This window comes from Pelophylax lessonae (genome assembly GCF_965119305.1).
Source record: "Pelophylax lessonae genome assembly, chromosome: 2".
In the NCBI taxonomy this organism is placed as follows: domain Eukaryota; kingdom Metazoa; phylum Chordata; class Amphibia; order Anura; family Ranidae; genus Pelophylax; species Pelophylax lessonae.
This window is the reverse complement of record NC_138769.1, coordinates 46881368-46901970: the sequence shown is the minus strand read 5'-3', so window position 1 is coordinate 46901970 and position 20603 is coordinate 46881368. Positions and strand designations below refer to the sequence as shown.

General features: G+C 45.8%; 1 protein-coding gene across 1 annotated transcript in view; it reads left to right on the top strand.

Moving 5' to 3' along the window:
* HMGN1 (high mobility group nucleosome binding domain 1) overlaps window positions 1-4376 on the top strand; it is a gene marked incomplete at its 3' end in the record, with an annotated part of 8778 nt that extends 4402 nt beyond the window's left edge. The window contains exons 4-5 of the mRNA XM_082247943.1: window positions 1784-1840; window positions 4197-4376. Coding sequence (XP_082104069.1) covers window positions 1784-1840; window positions 4197-4376 — 237 coding nt within the window. The remainder of the gene's footprint in view (window positions 1-1783; window positions 1841-4196) is intronic.
* Between the last annotated feature and the right edge of the window lie 16227 nt (window positions 4377-20603).

Sequence of the window (20603 nt, the reverse complement as noted above, 5' to 3'; positions counted from 1 at the left end):
AACGGTTTCCCAAAAAGTTAGATTGAGGCATACCTTGATTAACGTTTTAGAGTTGCTTGTGTTCTGAACTGGCAAGCCAACTGCTGGTGACTTAACAGACCATGTGCAGCACCATGCCAACTGCAGGTAAGGGGTTAAGATGGCTCCTTCCCTGGCTGTAAATGATGGAAGGGTTTAGTCCTGCTTTAAAGAAGTTGTAAAGTATTAGGCTCCGTTCACATCTAGGCATAGCTATTTTTCCAGATGTTTTTTTGCAGACGTTTTGGTTGACCAAGTGACCAATGAAGAACGTCTGTAATCTGCCAAAAAAAGCCCAAGTACTTTGAGCGACAGGTGTTTTTGCTTAAAGCGGAGTTCCGCGCTTTCCTCTTAAAGCGGTTGTATCCTCAAAAAAACAAACCCTGCAGGACAAAGGCATAATGAGCTAGTATGCATTGCGTACTAGCTCATTATGAAAAACTTTAAAGCGAAGCCCCAACAAGGTTGCCCTGACACCGATGAGGCAGCTGACTTCTTCCCTCGTCGTCTCTTCCGGGTTTGGCCGCTCTGGAGCTGTGAGTGGCCGGAGCCGCGATGACGTCATATATGGGAGTTCACTTTCCGGCAAGGAGCTCTAAAGGTCCGACGGACCTTCAGAGTGCGTGCACTGCTGGTGTCAGTGGCTGCACGCAGGGCGAATATCTCAACAATGCAGGTTTGGGAGATATTATTTTTTTTACCTACAGGTAAGCCTCATTATAGGCTTACCTGTAGGTTAAAAAGCGGAGTACCACTTTAATGAACCAGCTTCTACATGGGTGTTGTGACAGATTTGGGTGAATTTTCACAAAGTTGGGTGAATCACTTCAGGTATCCCAACTGTGTGAAAAGTTCCTGTTCAATTTGAATACACAATTGTATTGCTTTTCACGGGATTGAATAACCCAATGTGAAGATCCTCCACTCAGTAAATTGGAATGATATAAGATAGGCCAGTTTTCAGTAAGAAATAACCTATACTAACGATGGTGCAGGGCTGTGGCGGAGGTCTTTGTAATTCAGAAGTGGGACTTGAAGGCAATGCTGTCCAGTAGTTAATGTGCACTAATGGTAATTTAAACCATAGTTTTAGCGGCTTACAATGAGAGGTGCAGTACAGTTAGACGTGAACAGAGCCTTAATCGGAGATCAGACATTTTTGCAAAAGATAAATGGCTGTGTAATGTTTAGTCTATTCTTGACTAATAGTAACTTGGTAAACTGGAGGCTGCAGTCATGTTCTCAGCTACAGATGTCGATGTAAATTTGGCCATTTCTCTTGGCAATAGTCCACCTGATTGTGTTGCAATAAAAAAACACTTCCGCATTTCTTCTTACCTGATTGGTGTTGGGAATCAGAACAATTAGGTTTGATGTTTGGGAGCAGAACAATGGAGTTCATTGGGAAAAGGTGTAGAAGGGGAATCCCCAGAGGCTATCCATTGTGATTAGCTTCTAGAACTTTCATATCTATGGGGATGCGATGCAAGAAGATCGCCCTTTGAAGGAGGGCCTTCATTGTTCGTGAAATAGTGGAATGTAATAAAAGACACTCGTATAACAACTTTAATTTTTTGGATATATAGGCAAGAACCTCTGTCAGTGTCTTAAGTATTTCCTTTTTTGTCCTGTGACCAGTGTCAAAGTGCAGACTCCAAAATTTTGTTCCTTCAAAAATGAGAACTAATGAGTACATCTTTAATGTTGTAGTTTTTGTACAGTCGGATGCTTTAAAAATTACAATGAACACTTTTTTTTCTTGTAGAAACCCGCTCCTCCAAAGGCTGAACCAAAGCCAAAAAAGGAAAAGGCTGCTGCAAAGGTAAATAAAATACTGATGGTGGCTACCCAACAAACATGTATTTGTATTAGAATTGTTTTGTCAGCCTAGTTGAGGAGATCTGTAGCTGCCATATACTGTTCAAATGTTAAGGCCTAGGCGCAATTATGTGATCTCTGGGTGGAAGATTGGAGTCAAGATGGTCTGATCTACAGTTTGGCATAGATTGTGTGACAGTACTTAAATCTTGGTAAGAGTGGTAACAAACGCCGCTTTGAACAATCTATGTACAGAAGGAGGAAATACTTTGCTGAATGAAGTTCAGCTGTGTCTGTTAATGGCAGTCAAGTCACTAATCCCCCCTTTGCCTATGGTTCATTGCAGTGTAACAGGGTTGATCTAATTGGTTGCCAAAAGCCGTGGCTGGCTTAGCTTCATGTCAAAGGGAATTTTGACATGAAGCCATGCAAGGATCAAATGAAACGATGTATAGCCAAAACTGCCAAACCTAAATGGATGTTGCTAAACGGACCAGAGCATTCCTGATAAGAATTTAATGGTTAAACTGACCAATAGGAGATGCTTTTACCTAGCCAATAGGGTTTTGGGTTAACAGTTTTGTGATTGGCTGGCTTGTTTCTTGCAGACCAGTTGAGTCTTGAGACTATGAATGGGGCATTACTAAGGCTGAATGCTGGTAGAAACTGATGTCTTAAGCCCCGTACCCATGCACCGATTGTTGGCTGTAAATTTTCGGCCGATCGCCCGATTGTTGGCTTGTTGGTATGATGCTTCTGACAACCGACTGCAACTTTTCGGCCGAACAAAATCTGGTGTGCAGGCTATAACATTTTTGTTGGCCGTCACCAGAACGGCAGATTGTTCGTCAGTCAGTACAGATTTCGGCCGACAAGTCAGATGAGCAAGACTTGGGCATGCTCAGAGAAGAGAAAACACACGAAAAGTAGACCAGAACATGACATCACTTCTGAAGTTGGCTGTTATTGGCTGACAAAATTCATGTGCAGTCTAGAGCACATTTCAACCAACACAACACTGGACAAAAGACAGCCGATCGGCCGGCAATCGGTGTGTGTACGAGGCATTATATATATATATATATATATATATATATATATGATTATAATTTTTTTTTTAAGGTTAAGACACTAGACTAAGCCACTTAAATTACCAGATGTCCTGATGGTGCTCAAATGTTTGGTGTAGGAAATTTCATGTTGAGATTGCTAGAATTTATCCACTTCAACCAGGAAGGGGCAGACTACCCCAAGACAGAAAGATGAGGGTTTTTATTTGCCTTCTGTATACCAGTGGTGTATCATTAAAGCAGTTGTAAACAGCTGGATGAGGTTTATTTGGCTTTTTGCAAGGTAAATGCATAATGTGCTAGTATTTGTCACATACTAGCACAGTATGAAACTTGCCTGACAACAAAGCATTTCAGCAATGCAATGTCACCGCTGAAGGCCCCTTCCATCTTCACCCATCTTCCAAGACCGTAGATTCCGGCTGTGTGACTGGCTGGAGCTGTGATGCCAATCCCAAGCATGTGTAGGGGAGCTGCCATTTATGGGACAGGGCTTTAAAGGAATGGCCTGGGTGGCCGTCACTTCAGAGCACATTTGCCGATGTCATCAGTTGCATATATAGTAAATGGTGCCTGCTTAGGGAATATTAACAATAACCCATAGGTAAGACTTTATTATAGGCTTACCTATAGGTACAAATCAGAGATGGAAGTTGGCAGACCCAGTCCCTGGTTGCAGGAAAAAATTGCACGATTCTCCAATTGGACAGCGCTCAAAAGGGACTCTCTCCTGCCGGGCTAGTGTCTACTCCTGGCGGGGGGGGGGGGGGGACATCCCTGCCAGGAGGAGACGGTGATTAATGCTAGCAGCTATAGTAGCTACTTGCGATAATCTGAAACAAGTCTGGCAGGCTGGTTGTACAGAAGTTGATCAATCCACTTGGTGCATTCAGCCTGCCCATTAATGGTTTGACTCTCAGCCGGTTCAGTGGGAACTGTATGGCCGGCCTAAGTCTTTACTATTTTCATGCTGAATTGGCAGCAAAAATACCAGGGTATGGAAGGTATAGAACTGCTGTTGCTTATAAAAGCTATCCAAATTTTTTGTGTCCGATTCTTACTTCCGCTGCTTCAATTAAGCTTTGACAATAAAGCCTGGAGCTGGCTTCTGTGCACAGCTGAATCCGACTTTGCACTCCGCAGTTTTAGTAAATCCCACTGGGACTAATGGTTCTCTGGCTGTTGCTGATGTCGTACTATACACATGGAATGCGGGCTTTGCTCAAGTGAAAGCAGGGGCCTCTTGTGCTAATGTAGAACATATGTTTATGTTGGGGCTTTTCTTTTCAGGATAAGTCTGAAGACAAAAAAGTTCCAGCAAAGGGAAAGAAGGGTGCTAAAGGCAAACAGACTGAAGAGGCTAACAAAGAGGAGACTAAAGAGGACGTGCCATCTGAAAACGGAGAGACAAAGGATGATGATGATGAGGTTGGTGTTGAGTTTGCTCGTTTTGACACTGGCATGATCTAAAGTGCATGCCATTACAGCTCAAGATCCTCATGTAAATGCCTGTGTTCCGTGTTAACATAAATGATTCAGTTGCTGTAAGCCCTGGTTCACACCAGCGCTGCTTTGAACTCTTGCTACCAGTGCAATTTCAAAGCTGCAGATTGGTGCAGCTTCATTTTTTTAGCAGAGGTCAACGCAAGTCACAATGAATTGCTGCAGATAAGGAGCATGCATTTGCAGTTTATAAATGTCTAATCGCATGACAAGTCGCACTGGTGTGAACCAGGGCTAATAGTGTTTGTGTAAGGCAGACTGGTATGTGATGAGTCCGATTCGTTTGTCACAAAGCAGCCAACCCCACTCGTTGTTGTGGTCAAAATACTAAGAGCACTTCTGTGGGGAAGCTTGAAGTAGCATACTCATGTCCACACAGGAATCAACTGATGGTGCCACCCTCTAAATTTTAGTATAGGAGTGTTTGGGGGGGGGGGGGGTGAGACTGAGGAGAGTTAGAATTGCTGTTAGCTGTTGCCTTGGAATGCACGTTTTCAAGAGTAACTGATCCTTGGTTGAACAATAATTCTGGACTAAGTACAAACTAAATTTAAGGAATGACTAGAATGTTTAGTCTCTAAAAGTTTTCTTGTCATTGCAACCTTGCCTTGACAATCCAATGCCTGCGTTGGGTTACTTCACCTGACATGATCTCTAGAGAGTGCAGAACTTCTTCCATAATAATATATTGTCAAAGACAGCCTGGTAAGAGACTGCTGATCTGTTTCTGATCTTTCATGGAGCTACCATTTCTTGGGGTTTGTTCTAGAGTGCCCCTGGCCTTCCCTACAGCAAACCCTGCAGTGCAGTTATTAGCTGCTTAGTGCTACTACAGCATTTGTGCCCCCCCCCCCCCCCCCCCCAGCCCAAGTGCAAATCTGTAAACCCAGCAGACTTTTCTCTGAAATGAACAGAGTGCCTGTGATCCTCCCATTTAGGATCACAGGTCTGTTTATTGCACAAGTCCCTCCCCATACAGTTGGAAAGCACTCCCCTAGGCTCACTTAACCCTTTGATCGCCCCTGGGTTAACCCCTTCCCTGCCAGTGTCATTACCGTAACAGTGCATATTTCCAGCACTGATTACTTCTGTGTGCAGCAGCCCCCCAACACATACCTGAGGTCCTTTTGTCCAGCAATGTCCACACCTGTCTCAGCCTTTGGAGATTCTCCCTTCTGGTTGGCTGAGACGCAGCAACTCCATTGGCTGCCTCTGCTGTCAGTCAGCTAGCCAGTCAGAGGGGGCCGGGTCTGGGGCTCAGTGTCTGAATGGACACAGGGAGCTGACACAGCTCGGGTGCCCCATATCAAGCTGCTTGCTGTGGGGGCACTGAACAGGAGGGAGGGGCCAGGCACACCGACGAGGAGGATCTGGGCTGCTTTGTGCAAATCCAAAAACACTTTACAATTACATAAAGTCCCTAAAGCCTTCTTGTATAATGTACATATGGGATGCAACCCTGCAGGCTGTCTACAGTAATCATCCAAGTCTAAGGGGTCGATTTACTAAAACTAGAGTGCAAAAACCTTGTGCAGCTGTGCATGGTTAGCCAATCAGCTTCCAGTTTGTTCAATTGGGCTTTGACAAAAGTGGAAGCTGATTGGTTTCAATGCACAGCTGCACCAGGTTTTGTGCTAGCCAGTTTTAGTAAATCGCCCCCATAGTGACAGGTGCAAGGTCTCTCAAACTGTCCTGATAGGCTCGAAGTGTTCTGTTTGGAATATTGAGTGCAAGTTGCCAGTATGGGACTTCTCTAGATTACAGGATGTCATCTTGCATAAACTCTCCTAAAGGTGACTGGCATATTCGATGTGAACTTCTTTTGTGAGGACTTGAAATAATTATCTGTATTTGTTGTTCTAGGCCCCAGCATCTGATGGAGGTGACAAGGAATCGAAGTCTGACTAACCTACATCTTGTTCCAAGTCTTTTATCAGTGGTTCCTGTACCTCCCTTGTACAATTCAGAGGAATATTTTTATCAACTATTTTGTAAATGCAAGTTTTTTAGTAGTTTAATTCTAGAAAACACATTTTTAAAATAGGAGGGAATCCCACCACGTCTTTTTGTTCTAAATTTGTTTTTATTTTTTAATACACGCTTGGATGGAAAGCCCATTTTTTTAAAAAAGATGTGTCAAGTGTGAAGTATTTACTGTGGAGCACTAAAAGGTTAATTCCATGGCTGTGTGGTGATGAGATGGTTTAAAGAAATTTCACCTTATTTTGACCTATGCCCCATTGATCTTGCTTGCAGGCCAAGTCAGAAGGCAAGGCCTGGATTTTGGTCTGATTCACAGTTTTTTTTTTTCAAAGGTTTTTTTAAATGTCTTAACAGTTAAATTGTTCTCTGTACCCATGTTGTCTTGCGTACAATTTTTACATCTAATAAAAGTCCCCAGGTGATGGATTTCCCTCTGAAAAATTGTGTACTTATCTGTGATGTTACCATTTTTTCCTATATTTTTTTTTTTTTGGGGTAGTGGTATTTTATTTTCAGTATCTGTGTAAAAGTGCTGTGAATCTTTTTGGAAAACTTCGAGTGTGTAGTGAGTGTGATGTACTGGGAAGCTTAAAAAAAATAAAAGCGGTTAAAAAAATGTCAACCACTTCACTCCCAGGGCGGCTGCTTTTTTTAAATTTTATTTTTGTTTGGTATCTATCCCATCATCTCATTTTTACGGAGAATGGGTTAAGCTAACGGCATCAGATACTGGTACGAGGGGTGCTTTGTTTTATTATTTTATTTTTTACAAAAAAAGCCAACTTGTCCTCTAAACTTCAAGTTGGAAAGCCGCTAGGGTTTGTTTGGTTTCTGACTTTAATTTTGACTACATGTTTTTATTCCTAGATTTCCAATCTACTACTAGAGTTTAAGGAAAAACAATGTACAGATTGTTCATAGTGTCTGTGTACTGATCACCAAACCAATAAAACCTGGTTGAAAAAAGTTAAATAACTTTTTGGGTTGTGAACTCTGATTTCTAAAATTTAACAGGATTTAATTACATTTGAAACTGCACTGTATGCACTCATCCCCTCAGTAATGGGTCAATGTATTATGACTTGCCTCACTACTTCAATGCTCTCCTCCACTCTGAGTTGTAGGCAGTCCTTTGCTCTCCTTGCATGCAGTGCTGCATTCTACTTGCAGTGCTGCACTCGACCACACATATTGGAGGGAGCTTGCAGAAGGTTACATTCACCGGCAACCTTTTCCAGCAATAATCTGCAGTTTCCTGTATCTGGAATGAGTCGTGTGAATAGCTGCAGCCACTGAGTCCATGCAATGACAGGCTGACTGCAGCCACAGCTATTAACGTTTGCAAAGCCAGTGATCACAGCCACAATACTGTAGGTATATGCAGACTGTGGAAACTGTCAATAACTGGTTGTTGTCAGCCTGTCACTAAATAAACTGAGCAGCTCTAGCCATTTGCATACACCTGTCAGGCCAGCTTCCATTATCAGGAATGACAGGTGTGTGCAAATGGCTATGGCTGCTCAGTCCATGCAGTGATGGGCTGACAACCAGTTGTATTTGCTGTAGGGATCGACCAATTATCGGCAAAGCCGATGTATCGAGGGCCGATATGCACTTCCCCTGATGTATCGGAATTGGCAACCAAGGTGGCCGATATTACCGATACTTTGGAAAGTGCTTGTACCGGAGTGGTGCCTGCAGCTAGAGGTATTACCCCAGTACCGGCGTCCATAGCTGACGGTCGGCTGTCTTGTAATGACAACCGATGTGGCTGAGAAGCCGATCGGCTGTAATTACAAGGAGCCGGAGAGGACGTCATGACATTCCGGGTACTCGGCGCCAGATAAAAAAATGACAGCATTCAAAACTGCCAAACTTGGGGCGCTTTGAATGCTTTTAAGTGCGGAGGGGTTTGGGGTTTTAGACCCCCAGATCCCTCCAAGAGTACCTGTCAAGTAAAAAGAGAGAAAATATCGTCTGCTACGCGATGACCAAAATATCGGTAATGAAAAACTATCGGTGGATCCCTAATTTGCTTTCGTCAATGGGCTGACTGGTTGCGCACACCTGTCATTCCAGATTCATGCCACTAGAAATGGCATCTTCTCCCCTAGTGAGCATTTAACCCTGGCAGTACAGGATTTCTCCCAGTGCTGGACTTTAAAGTGTGCTGATTCTTCTAAAATCTGGAGGCTGCCATTTTTCACCTGAAAAAGCTAGTGAGGCCCATGCTTTGCTTTATAGAGTCTACATTGCAGATCCTCAACAAGGTATCTGGGGAAAAATCTGAATGTTAACCACTTCCCAACCAGTGACACAACCATACATCGCTGGACTTTTTTGGTGGTTATACCGGAAAGACCCTCCAGTAGTTTTTAGTGCCAGCAGTCGGCTCTTGTAAAAGCAATCCTAGCAGCTAACCTAACCACTGGATTGCTTTTACAAGACGCAGAAGGGGATGTCTCCTCATGCCACCTTCTGTAGTTTGCTCGGGCTCTCCTGTCCCACCGGGATACCAAGTCACTGGGCGGACAGCCAAACAAAGCCAGGATCAGCTCTCCACTATGGTAACCTGAAACTGATGACATCACGTCCAGTTAACCCGGATGTCAACGGTGCCATAAAAAAAAATCGGAGCCAAAATCTCTCCAAAGAGGACCTTGTCGCATGCCTATTGCTGGCATAAGGATGTTAAACTTCCTTGTGACAGCAATAAAGGTGATTTTTAAATAAAAAGCAACCTTGTAAAAAAAGTGTTTACGACACGTCTGTCACACACGCAAACAGCAATTGTCCCACAAAAGGTATCTTTGTGAATGTCTGATCATGGGTATTTCTAGCACCAGACAGCTGCTGTAAATCGAAAGTGGTAACCTGTAAAGGCTTTTAAAGCTTCGCCTAGAGTACAATTTACGGCGTTTGTCGCTGTTGCACTCCTGTCCGTATCACTGGGAGATCAGGGCAACCAGTCGGAGCGCTGACCAGACGGCAAAGCCAGGATTGACTTTGGCTGTTAATAGTAATTCAGAGGTGATGACCTCACATCCGGTTTACTTGGGAAAACATTGCACCGTTTTTAAAAAAATCGAAGTTTTCAAAAACTCCAATCTTGGTGTTTTGAATGCTTTTAAGTGCAGTGGAGGTATTTGGGATTTTATAGACCCCCCCAGATCACTCCATTAAGAGGACCTGTCACAAGGATATTCACATTCCTTGTGACAGCAGAAAAGGTGCTCAAAAAAAAATTTAGGCGACAGTGTAATCAAATTATTGAAGAGGGAAATTTAAGTGCTTATGTGCTAAGGCGACTGCGCACTTTGGTCCCGCACATATGCAGCAATCGTCCCACATGTGAGGTATCACTGCGAACATCAGATCATGGCAGTAATTCTAGCAAATCTAAAGTTGTAACCTGTAAAGCCTTTAAAGGTGGGGCCTATGGATAGTAACATTTGTTTGTCACCATTTTAAAGTGTAACATGTTTTATCTTTGTAACTTGTATATTTTACAAAAATTGGGCCATATTTTTTTGTATTAAATCCAGCTTTTTCACCAAAAAATTGCATTTGAAAAAAAATGCGGTACACATGCAGTAACCCACCAAATTTCCCTAGGGTCTCTGATTTAAAAAAAAAAAAAAAAAAAAAAGTTTGGGTCCAGTAATTTTCTAGCTAAAAGATTGATCATTACTTTTGAACAAAGTGCCAGAAAAGGCCCAGTCTAATAATGATTAAATCAGGCAACTAGTATTTTGAGTAGACCAGCAATAATGGCAGTGCAGTAAATAACTCCATGGTTTGCTTGGACCAAGCTGGTACAAAAATGATTTGTCACAAATGCATGTAGTAGCTGTCGACTGAAGTCTCGGACTTTACATTCCCAGAAAAAAAACTGTTGGGCTTAACGCTGTTCAACCATTCTCGGGAAGCTTTTAATTTTATGAATAAATACAAAACTGTCTCTTAATTAGTTAAGGCGGCTGGATGATACCACAATCTCTACCTCAGCCAATCAAAAGCCTTTTTTTGATTCGTGAAATGGAAGGCATACTTTGGCTGGGCAGCATTCGGCCCAATTTAACTTTGGTCTGACATGGTAAGTCCCCCCATTCTGCTGCTGGAAAACAGCACTATGTACTGTATGTATCTGAGGCTTCATACAGTACTGACTGCTTAGGCATGTGTCAGAACCCATTCACATTTTGTTTCCTAAACTGGAAACGTGCGAATTAAGGGTTGTGTTCATGGTTTCATTATTTGGTAATGGCACCCCAAATATTAGCAGATGTGTGTTGAAACAAAGTTCCAATTCCAAGGTCCACACCCAAGAGGGTGTGGGAGCTTTTTGCATGTAGGGGGAACCCATTCAAGTTAGGACCCATTCACACTAATTCTACATGCGCTAAGTGAAGGAGCAGCTTGGCACAAACAAATGTTCACAAAGACATTGAGTTGGGCTTTAAGAGTTACTACTCTTCCATTGCTGGTCTACTCGGAATACTAACTTGTCTGGTTTGGCTATAGGAGTTCCTGGCAGGAGGATGAGTCCCTCCCAGGTCTCAGCTGTATAATGCTTTTTGCTACTCTAGAGTCTTAGAGGCAGTGACCGCCTCTGGGGAAGGGTGGCACAGTTGGGTTGTTGGCCCCACATTTATGCAAACTGGATGCATGTTTCTCTGCTTTCAGTTTGCATGACAGGATGAGTTTGGCTTTCAATGGAGCCGGTTCACACAGGTCTGGGGCAGCTGTGGTCCGCATTCAAAAAGGGTCTTGTGCGTCTTTGGGTCAGATTCTGGTGTGCGTTCAGGCAAAAAATATGACACTGATTCTCACTTGAACCGGGACGCACCACACCACAGGCACGAATGCCTATGTATGAATCTGGCCTAAGTATTTACAGATTCTCAACAAGCAGTACTATAAGCGTTGTAGAAAAATTCTCTTTATTTTTTTTTAAATCAGAGTATAATCTTTGTAGTCTATAAGCCCTTGTTTACACCTACGTGTGCAGTTTGCTTTTGATCAATTTCTGTGGTATGTTTTGCATGTGTTTTTGATGCATTATGCATTTTTTATGATCAATTTGTTGTTGTGCAGATTTAAAAACCTCCAATCACGGTAAACACGCACTACATTCTTTTCTGCAGCTTCTCTATTGAACCAAAATGCACCGTTTTGCTTTAAAAAAAAAAAGTCCCCGACCCTTTCCGAAACTCAGCGTCTGGGGGGAAAAAAAGCATAGTTGTAAACGTGTCTCACCGGAAACTATGTTAAATGGACTTTAGTGCAAAAAAATATCTATACGTATTTACCTGGCCTAGCAGCAGCTGTAAGGCTTAGGCATACATGTTAAGATTTCTCTCATTCAGCCCTGCAGACTGAGCAAGAGAAAGCAATAGATTTGCCAATCCACATAAGGCCTGTTTCACTTGGGCTTCAGCTTGTATAAGAGAAGTGTGAACAGAAAGCTTTGACAAAGCGTTTGCAGAGCTTTCAGCAAGCGTTGACGTTTTTAAAGTACCATTCAGCACCAGTTTGTAAATGCCTAATGGGAATGCTGATTGTCACTTTAAGCAAGCTGCTAGTAGGCTTTAGTACATCTTGAACTTGTTGGAAAGCCTGCTAGAAGCTTGCTTAAAGAGGCAATCGGCACTCCCATTAGTATCTGTGTTCAACATTTACAAACTGGAGTTGAATGGTGCTTTAACAAAGCCGTTTACAGTTCCCAGGAAGGAAGGCAAGGTGCAATGCTGGACCTCAAGGCGCTGAACTGCTTTGTGTGGGTGCAGAAGTACAGGATGAAGTCCATTTGCACGGTGGTGGCATCCCTAAATCTGGGATTTTCTTGCCTCTTATCGACATCAAGAATGCTTACCTTTACATTCAAATATGTGCCGGTCACCAGCGCTTCCTCTGCTTTGCCGCGGGAGAGGAGCATTATCAGTTTGTAGCTTTACCCTTTGATCTCACTTCTGCTCCTCTGGTTTTTACAAAACTGTTAGCCCTGGTTCTAGCGTTGTTATGCCAACGTGGGGTCGCGGTATTTTGCTACTTGGACGATCTCCTTCTGCGAGCGGAGTCCCCTACTGCTCAGGGGTTAAACCTGGAAATCACTATACAAGCTCTGAGGGAGTTTGGCTGGATTCTGAATTTTCTGAAGTCTGCTCTGGTTCCGCCCACAAAGCTGGACTATCTGGGTCTTACTCTGGACTCAGCCCTAACCAGAGTGCTCCTTCCTCTGCACAAACTCCAGACATTGCAGCCTGTGATTTGTCTCCTGCTGTTCAGCAGATGGTCATCCCTCTGGACTTGCATGTGGGTGCTGGGCCTGATGGTGTCTACCTTCGAGGCGGTTCTGTTTGCACAGTTCCATACGAAGTCCCTTCAAAGGGAGATTCTGGCCAATAGGGACAAGACTCCACGGTCTCTGGACAATCTGATCTGGCTTAGCCGTGGAACGAGTTCCCGACATGGTGGCTTCGTTCTCTGGTGCTTCGGCTGGGCAAATCCTTCCTACCTTTGTATTGGACAGTGGTCTCCACGAATGCCAGCCTGTCTGGCTATGGAGGTGTCCTTGGCAAAAATTCTGCTCAGGGGATCTGGACCCCGGAAGAGTCCAGACTACCGATCAATGTCTTGGAACTCCTTGCGATCAGACTGTGCCTGGACCATTGGACAGATCGTCTTCAGGGATGTTCAGTGCTCATTCAATGGAACATGCCACGGCCCTGGGTTATGTCAATCACCAAGGGGGCACAAAAGGTGTCCTGGTGGCTCAGGAGGTAGCCAGCATTCTAAGGTGGTCAGAACAGATTGTTCCAGCCCTCCTCGCCATACACATTCCCAGGGTGGAAAACTGGCAGGCGGATTACATCAGTTGGCAGGTGTTGGACTAAGGGAAGTGGTCCCTTCCCTTTATCCTAAAGTGTTGCATTAGTTTTGTCTTTGGTGGGGCATCCCCGAGGTGGATCTGTTGGTGTCTCGGCTCAACAGAAAGGTGTAGAGGTTTGTGGCTCGGTCACGGGATCCTCTGGTAGATGCCACAGATGCGCTGGTGGCCCCGTGAGGTCAGTATCGTCTGATTTATGCCTTCTCTCCTCTCAAGTTTCTGCCAAGACTTAGGCAGAAGGGATTCCGGTCATCTTTGTGTCTCCAGACTGGCCTTGCCAGGCTTGGTATGTCGATCTGGTTTGGCTGGTCGCTGACGTTTCTTGGAAGCTTCCTCTCAGGGCCCAAGGGCCAATCTTCCATCCTGCTTTATGGTTGCTGGCTTTGACGGCTTGACTGTTGAAAGCAAGGTGCTGAAGGATAGAGGGTTGTCTAAATCAGTGATTCCTATGCTGTTAAAAGGTAGAAAATCTACTTCTAGGAAGATTTACCATCGTACTTGGAAGACGTACATTGCGTGGTGTGAATCCCTCAGGGTTCACCCTTGCTCCTTTTCGGTGGCTCATCTTGGCTTTTTTCCAATGAGGGGTTGAGCAGCACCTGGCCTTAAGTACCATCAAGGGCCAGGTCTCGGTCTTAGCTTTCTTTCTTTCAATGTCTGTTAGCCACACATTCCTTGGTGTGTACCTTTTATCCTAGGAGTGAGACACTTGGTTCCTCCAGTGCGGTCTCCGTTGCTGCTGTGGCTCCTCAATTTGGTGTTGTCAGCTCTCCAGTAGCCTCCCTTTAAAGATATTCGGGGAGGTTCCCCTGCTTACATTATCCCAGGTGACCTTTTTGGTGGCTATCACTTCTGTGCTGTCCCAAGGACCAGTCTTCCATCCTGCTTTAGTCTCTGGCTTTGATGGCTTGGCTGTTGAATACCAGGTGCTGATGATTAGAGGTCTGTCTGAGTCAGTGATTCCAACGCTGTTAAATAGGAAATCTACTTCTGGGAAGATTTACCATCGTACGTGGAAGACATACATTGCTTGGTGTAAGTCTCTTGGGGTTCATCCTCGCTCCTTCTGGGTGGCTCGGATTTTGACCTTCCTTCAGCGGAGGTTGAACAGAAATTGGCCTTGAGTACCATCAAGGGCTAGGTGTCAGCTTTGGCGATCTTCTTCCAATGGCACTTGGCCACACACTCCCTGGTACGTACCTTTCTTCAGGGTGTCCCTCATTTGGTTCCTCCAGTGCGGTCCCTGTTGCTGCTTTGGGACCTCAATTTGGTGCTTTTGGTCCTCCAGAAGCCGCCTTTTGAGAATCTTCGGGAGATTCCCTTGCTTACGCTGTCTCAGAAGGTGGCATTTTTGGTGGCTATGACCTCTGTGCGCAGGGTGTCGGAATTGGTGGTGTTTCCTATCGTTCACCTTACTTGGTGATTCACAGAGATAAGGTGGTTCTTTGCCCCTGTCCATCGTTCCTCCCAAAGGTTGTCTCTGATTTTCATTTGAATGAAAACATTGTGTTGCCTTCCATGTGTCCCAGGCCGAAACATCTGAAGGAACATGCTTTGGATGTGGTCTGGGCAATTGTTTTGTACCTGTCAGCTACTGAGTCTTTTAGGAAGTCAGACTCACTATTTGTGCCCACGGATGGGCCTCGGAAACGGTTGTCCACTTCCTTTGCGACCATTTCCAGATGGATCAGACAGACAGTGATTCAGGCCTATTCCATCAAAGGTCAGGTTCCTCCTTTCCCTGTCAAGGCGTACATTACTCGGCTGCTCGGTGCTTCCTGGGCCTTCTGTCGTCCTGCATCAGTGACGCAGGTTTGCAAGACGGCCACCTGGTTGTCGGTGCACAATTTCACAAAGTTCTATAAAGTGGATGTGTTGGCATCTGCGGATGCTTCCTTCCAAAGTTTTGCAGACTGCTGTTTAGAGGAATTGAACCTCTTTGAGGGTGTATTGTTTTTATCGGGTGGGCTCCAGTTGCTTTGGTTGAGTTCCTGTTGCCTGGTTGGCAACTGTTTAGCCTGGGGAATTTCTTTTGCTGTTCCTACCCCTCATGTTTAACAATGCTTTGGGACGTTCCAATGGTTCAGAAGATCAGGAGCTGTGTCCTTCAATGAATGAAAGAGAAAATGGGATTTTTGACTTACCATAAAATCCATTTCTCTGATGTTCATTGACGGACACAGCACCCACCCCTCTGTGGAGTTGTAATTCTTCTGACACTGCTGGTAACAACCTTTAGCAGAGAGAGGGAGTATACCCCTTGGGACTGCCCATAGGCATAGCCAGATTCTTTCTGCCTAGTGTTCTACACCTGTAGGGGGCAGTATAATCCAATAGTTTTGAAGATCAGGAGCTATGTCTGTCAATTAAAGAGGTTGTAAACTCGTTAAAAAAAATTTTTTTTCTTTTACAACCTGCAAGAGAAAGACATAATGAGCTAGTATGCATCGCATACTAGCTCATTATGAAATACTTACCTTAGAACGAGCCCCCGCCGTGCCGCTCTCTTACCTGTATGACGAGCGACATGTTCAGTCGCCCGTCTTCCGGGATCGCGGCATCCGGCCATCGGATTGGCCGGAGCCGCGGTGACGTCACTCCTGCGCACGCGCGCAGGAGCCGACGGTCACGGCACGGGGCTCTGAAGCGCTTCAGAGCGCATGCGCCAGTGACGTCACTGGCTGCATTAAAGGTAAATATCTCCTAAACCGTACATGTTTAGGAGATATTTACAGTACCTATAGGTAAGCCTTATCATAGGCTTACCTATAGGTACAACTTCCTGAGGAGGGTTTACTTCCTCTTTAACATCAGAGAAATTATTTTTCCGGTAAGTCAAAAATCCCATTTTTTGTGATATGGTACTGCAGTACTTTAACTGACAATTGCAAATAGACCTTTATTTTGGGGGTATTTGATCACCTCTGTTTTTATTTTTGTTTATTAACAAAAAAGACAATTATGAGAGAAAAACTTAAATTTTTTTTTTTACTTTCTGCTATAAACATTTTTAATAAAAAAATTTAAATCAGATTTCTTCATCAATTTGGCCCAATGTGTATTCTGCTTCATATTTTTAGTAAAAAAAAAAAAAATCCCCTATAACGGGACTTAGATATTGTGGCAAACAGTCGGACGCTAACTGACACTTTTTGGCTACCAGTGACACTAATACAGTAATTAGTGCTAAACAAAATGCACTGTCACTGTATAAATGTCACTGGCTGGGAAGGGGCGATCAAAGGATTAACTGTGTCCCAAGCCTGTGTTTCTGTGTACTGTGTATGAGGTGCTTTTACTAGGGGAAAGACATGGATCCATGCCCTGCTTTGCAGAAACACAGGATCCATGCCTTCCCTTCTGACAGAACTGCGATCGGTGGGTGCCAGCGGACATCGAGCCTGCAGGTCAGCTCCCGCTGTGTATATTCACAGCAGGAGCGGTCCACTGGCGGCGTGCTCCAGACTCGGGAGTGTCGGATTTGGTACAATCCAGCACAGCGGTACCTGTTGATCTTCCCTGTAGGAGTGAGGAAATCTTGTATTTCCTGGTAAAATGTAATGGCTTCTCCTGAGTTGCTGAGAAGCATTTAAACTGGCTTGTTTTTTTTTTTTCCAGTTGCAGATGAGAAGTCGCCAATACTGCTGCAAAACACAGCACCACATACTATATGACTATATGTAGCTAATGCTACTACAGCATGATAGAGTCTGCATTACTGAGTAATGAAAAGCATTTATTTTGGCCAGCTTGGCCCAAATACACTATAAGTTCCCAGAAAGCTGGAACTAGGCTTCAACACTGAGAGGGGTGATGACAATGGTCAGTGTTTATGTTAAATGCTTATCACAAAAAAACATTTGCTGTAACCGCTTTGGAAGCATTAGCAGGCATTCAGCTTTAATTTTCTAGGCAAGTCTTATCTACAGGCATACCCAACTTTTAAGTATACAATGGGACCAGAGCATGTATGTTAAACGAAAATGTACTTAAAGCGTAACTCCACTTTTGTTGAGAAAAAAACATTTCCCTCTGGGTGATCTCTCTACATTGCAAGGATTTTAATAAACTTTGTTGCAGATTCCTACCTTTTGTTATTCTGAAGAATTCCATGTTTGTTCCTTTGTGCCTCTGTGCTGAGTGGGTCTAATGGGAGTGGTTTCATAATTATATGTCAGCTGTGGCAGCTGCAGGGCTTTAATGAGGAAATCTGCTGGGCCTGCATCCCTTTAGACGTGTTCCTATTGGGAGGATCTCACCAAAAATTACATTTCTCTTACGTCCTCCGACAGTCGCCGCCACTTCATAATCTTCACTAATGGGGTATTGACCTTTGCTCCGTAGGAGTAGCTAGGCAACAAGGTTTGTTAAGATTTGTCGGCGCCATTTTGTGATTGCCCTAAATATGCCTCAGCCGAGCGGCCATGTTTGTGTAGCCTCCATAGGCTTTATAGGGCGGTCAGTCATTGCATCACTTCCTTTTGCTCTGGGACAGCCATCGGTGGCAGCAGCCTGTGTGGTCTCTCCAGGTTTTTACTTCTCCTTTTCCTGTATTTGCCTGCTCAGTGTTCTTATCCCTGTGGGGGTCGATCTATGCAGTAGTGTGCGGTGGGCTACGCTCGCCGCGGTCTTAAAGGGGCAGTACTCCTTTTTTCCTGTTATTGCTGGGGCATGGATTCTCAGGAATGCAAGTTTCCTCCCACCTTGGTGGGGGGCCAAGGGGCTGCTGCTTCCCCCAAGGGGGCTGATCTGGCTGCTATTGTGGCAAACTTGGCTTCTCAGGTGCAGATGCTGATGGCTGATCGATCCGCAAAACGGCCCAGATTGTCTATTTCCTCTGATTCAGAGGGCGATGGGGCTGCTATGGCTGGAGTGCCCTTCTCAGGGTCTCGTTCATCTCTGGACCTTGGAGGGTCTGAGGGTGAGGCTGAGGTGGAAGGGGTTGATAATTCTCCCCCTGGCTCGTCTGAAGAGCTTTCACTCATGGATGAGTTGATTACTTCTATCAAGGAAACACTGCATTTGCAGGATGAACCGTGTCCTCCTGCTTTGATGTCCTCTTATAGGACGCAAAGAAAACGCAAGGCAGCGCAGGCTTTTCCCTGCCCTGCGGAATTTCAGCGCGCTGTTGATGAGCAATGGCGCACTTTAAAGAAGCCTTTTACTGTGCCCAGTAAGTTCAAGCTTCGTTATCCATTTACACCCACCACTGATGAGCGTTGGTGTGTGCCGCCTCAGGTGGATCACGCGGTGGCAGTTTTGAATAAATCTACTGCGATCCCTGCTGAAGATACCCCGGTGTTCCGGGACCCTACGGACAGGAGATTGGAGTCTCTGGCCCGTCATTCTTATACGGTTGCTGGTTCTATGCTGAAGCCTATTTTTGCTTCCATTATGGCAGCCCAAGCTATTGCGGATTGGACGCAGGTGCTCAGGCGCACCCTGGTGGCTGACTCTGCTCCACCGGCGACATTGGCTATGGTGGATCAAATTCATCAGGGTGTCATGTATTTGTGTGATGTGGACTTGGATTTAGTCCCTTTAGCTGCACGCCTCTCGGGTGTGGCGGTTTTGAACCGTCGCCTGATATGGCTGAAATGTTGGTCGGTTGACCAATCATCTCGCAAGACTTTGGCTAATTTGCCCTACGCGGGATCTCGCCTATTTGGCGAGTCTTTGGATACTCTGATAAAGGGAATTTCCGGGGGTAATAGCACTCTCTTACCCCAGACTCACAAGAATAAGTTTGTTCGCGGTAAGAAGAATACCTCGTTTAGGCCCTCTCAGGGGTCCTTTCGGTCGCAATACAAGGGCAAGCCCTTCAAGGGCCAAGGCTCCCAGAAGAAGCCGTGGGCAGGTAAGCAGAAGTCCGGCCAGTCCGGGTCCGCTGCCCATGCCAATTCGGCCTGAAGGGGCGCCCTCACCCGATTCTGGGGTGGGGGGACGTTTGCTCGGTTTTCTTCAACCCTGGCTGGCCCGCGTTCGGGACAGGTGGGTTCAGGAAATCGTTCGATCTGGATACAAGATCGAGTTTCTCTCTCGGCCGGTGAGCAGATTTTTTCCCTCAAATCTTCAGCTGTCTCCGGAGCGCTTGCAGGATCTGCACCTGGCGGTGTGGGACCTGCGGGCCCAGGGAGTGGTGGTTCCAGTGCCTCATCGGGACAGATTTCGGGGGTTCTATTCCAATCTGTTCACTGTGCCCAGAAAGGAGGGCAAGGTGCGTCCGATTTTGGACTTAAAAGCTCTGAACCGCTTTGTGCGGGTTCGCAAGTTCCGCATGGAATCCCTGCGATCGGTGGTGGCTGCCCTGGTTCCGGGGGAATTCATGGCCTCCATCAACTTGAAGGATGCGTACCTTCATATCCCCATTTTCGAGGGTCACCAGCGGTACCTTCGATTCGCCATTGCGGAGGATCATTACCAATTCGTGGCGTTACCCTTCGGTCTCGCTTCGGCTCCGCGGGTTTTTACCAAGGTGCTGGCGCCGGTCCTGGCCTTACTGAGAGCCCAGGGCATCTCTGTCTTGGGGTATCTGGACGATATCTTGATTCGGTCTGCGACCAGTCAGGGCCTGGTTAACGACCTGTCCATCACGATGCGTCGGTTCGTCTTCCTTACCTGGGGATGATCTTGGACTCTGTTCAAGCGAAGGTCTTCCTGCCGGAAGACAAGCTCCGGACACTTCAGGACGAAGTCAGGTCCCTCAGGGACAATCAGTGCTCGTCCCTTCGGACGGGTATGAGGTGTCTGGGTTTCATGGTCTCGGCTTTCGAGGCGATTCCCTTCGCCCAGTTTCACACCCGGGATCTTAAGGCGGAGATCCTGGCCAAGTGGGACGGGCGTCCGCAATCTCTGGATCTGCGGTTTTCGTTGAGCCGACTAACCCGAGAGGGTCTTTTGTGGTGGCTCCAGTCCCCGGCGGTGTCAGGGGGCAAGTCTTTTCGTCCTTTGTCATGGACGGTGATCACCACGGATGCCAGCCTGTCGGGCTGGGGTGGTGTTCTGGGCGTTCTGTCCGCCCAGGGAACTTGGTCGGAGGAGGAATCCTCCCTCCCGATCAACATTCTGGAATTGCGAGCGATAAATCTCTGCCTTCTGCGTTGGACGGACAGGCTTCAGGGCCGTCCGGTTCGGGTTCAGACGGACAATGCCACTGCGGTGGCCTACATCAACCACCAAGGGGGCACCAGGAGTGCCCGAGCGGCTCAGGAAGTAGCCGACCTTCTGTCTTGGGCCGAGACGCACGTCCCGGCGATAACGGCAGTTCACATTCCGGGGGTGGAGAACTGGCAGGCGGATTATCTGAGTCGCCAGACCCTGGA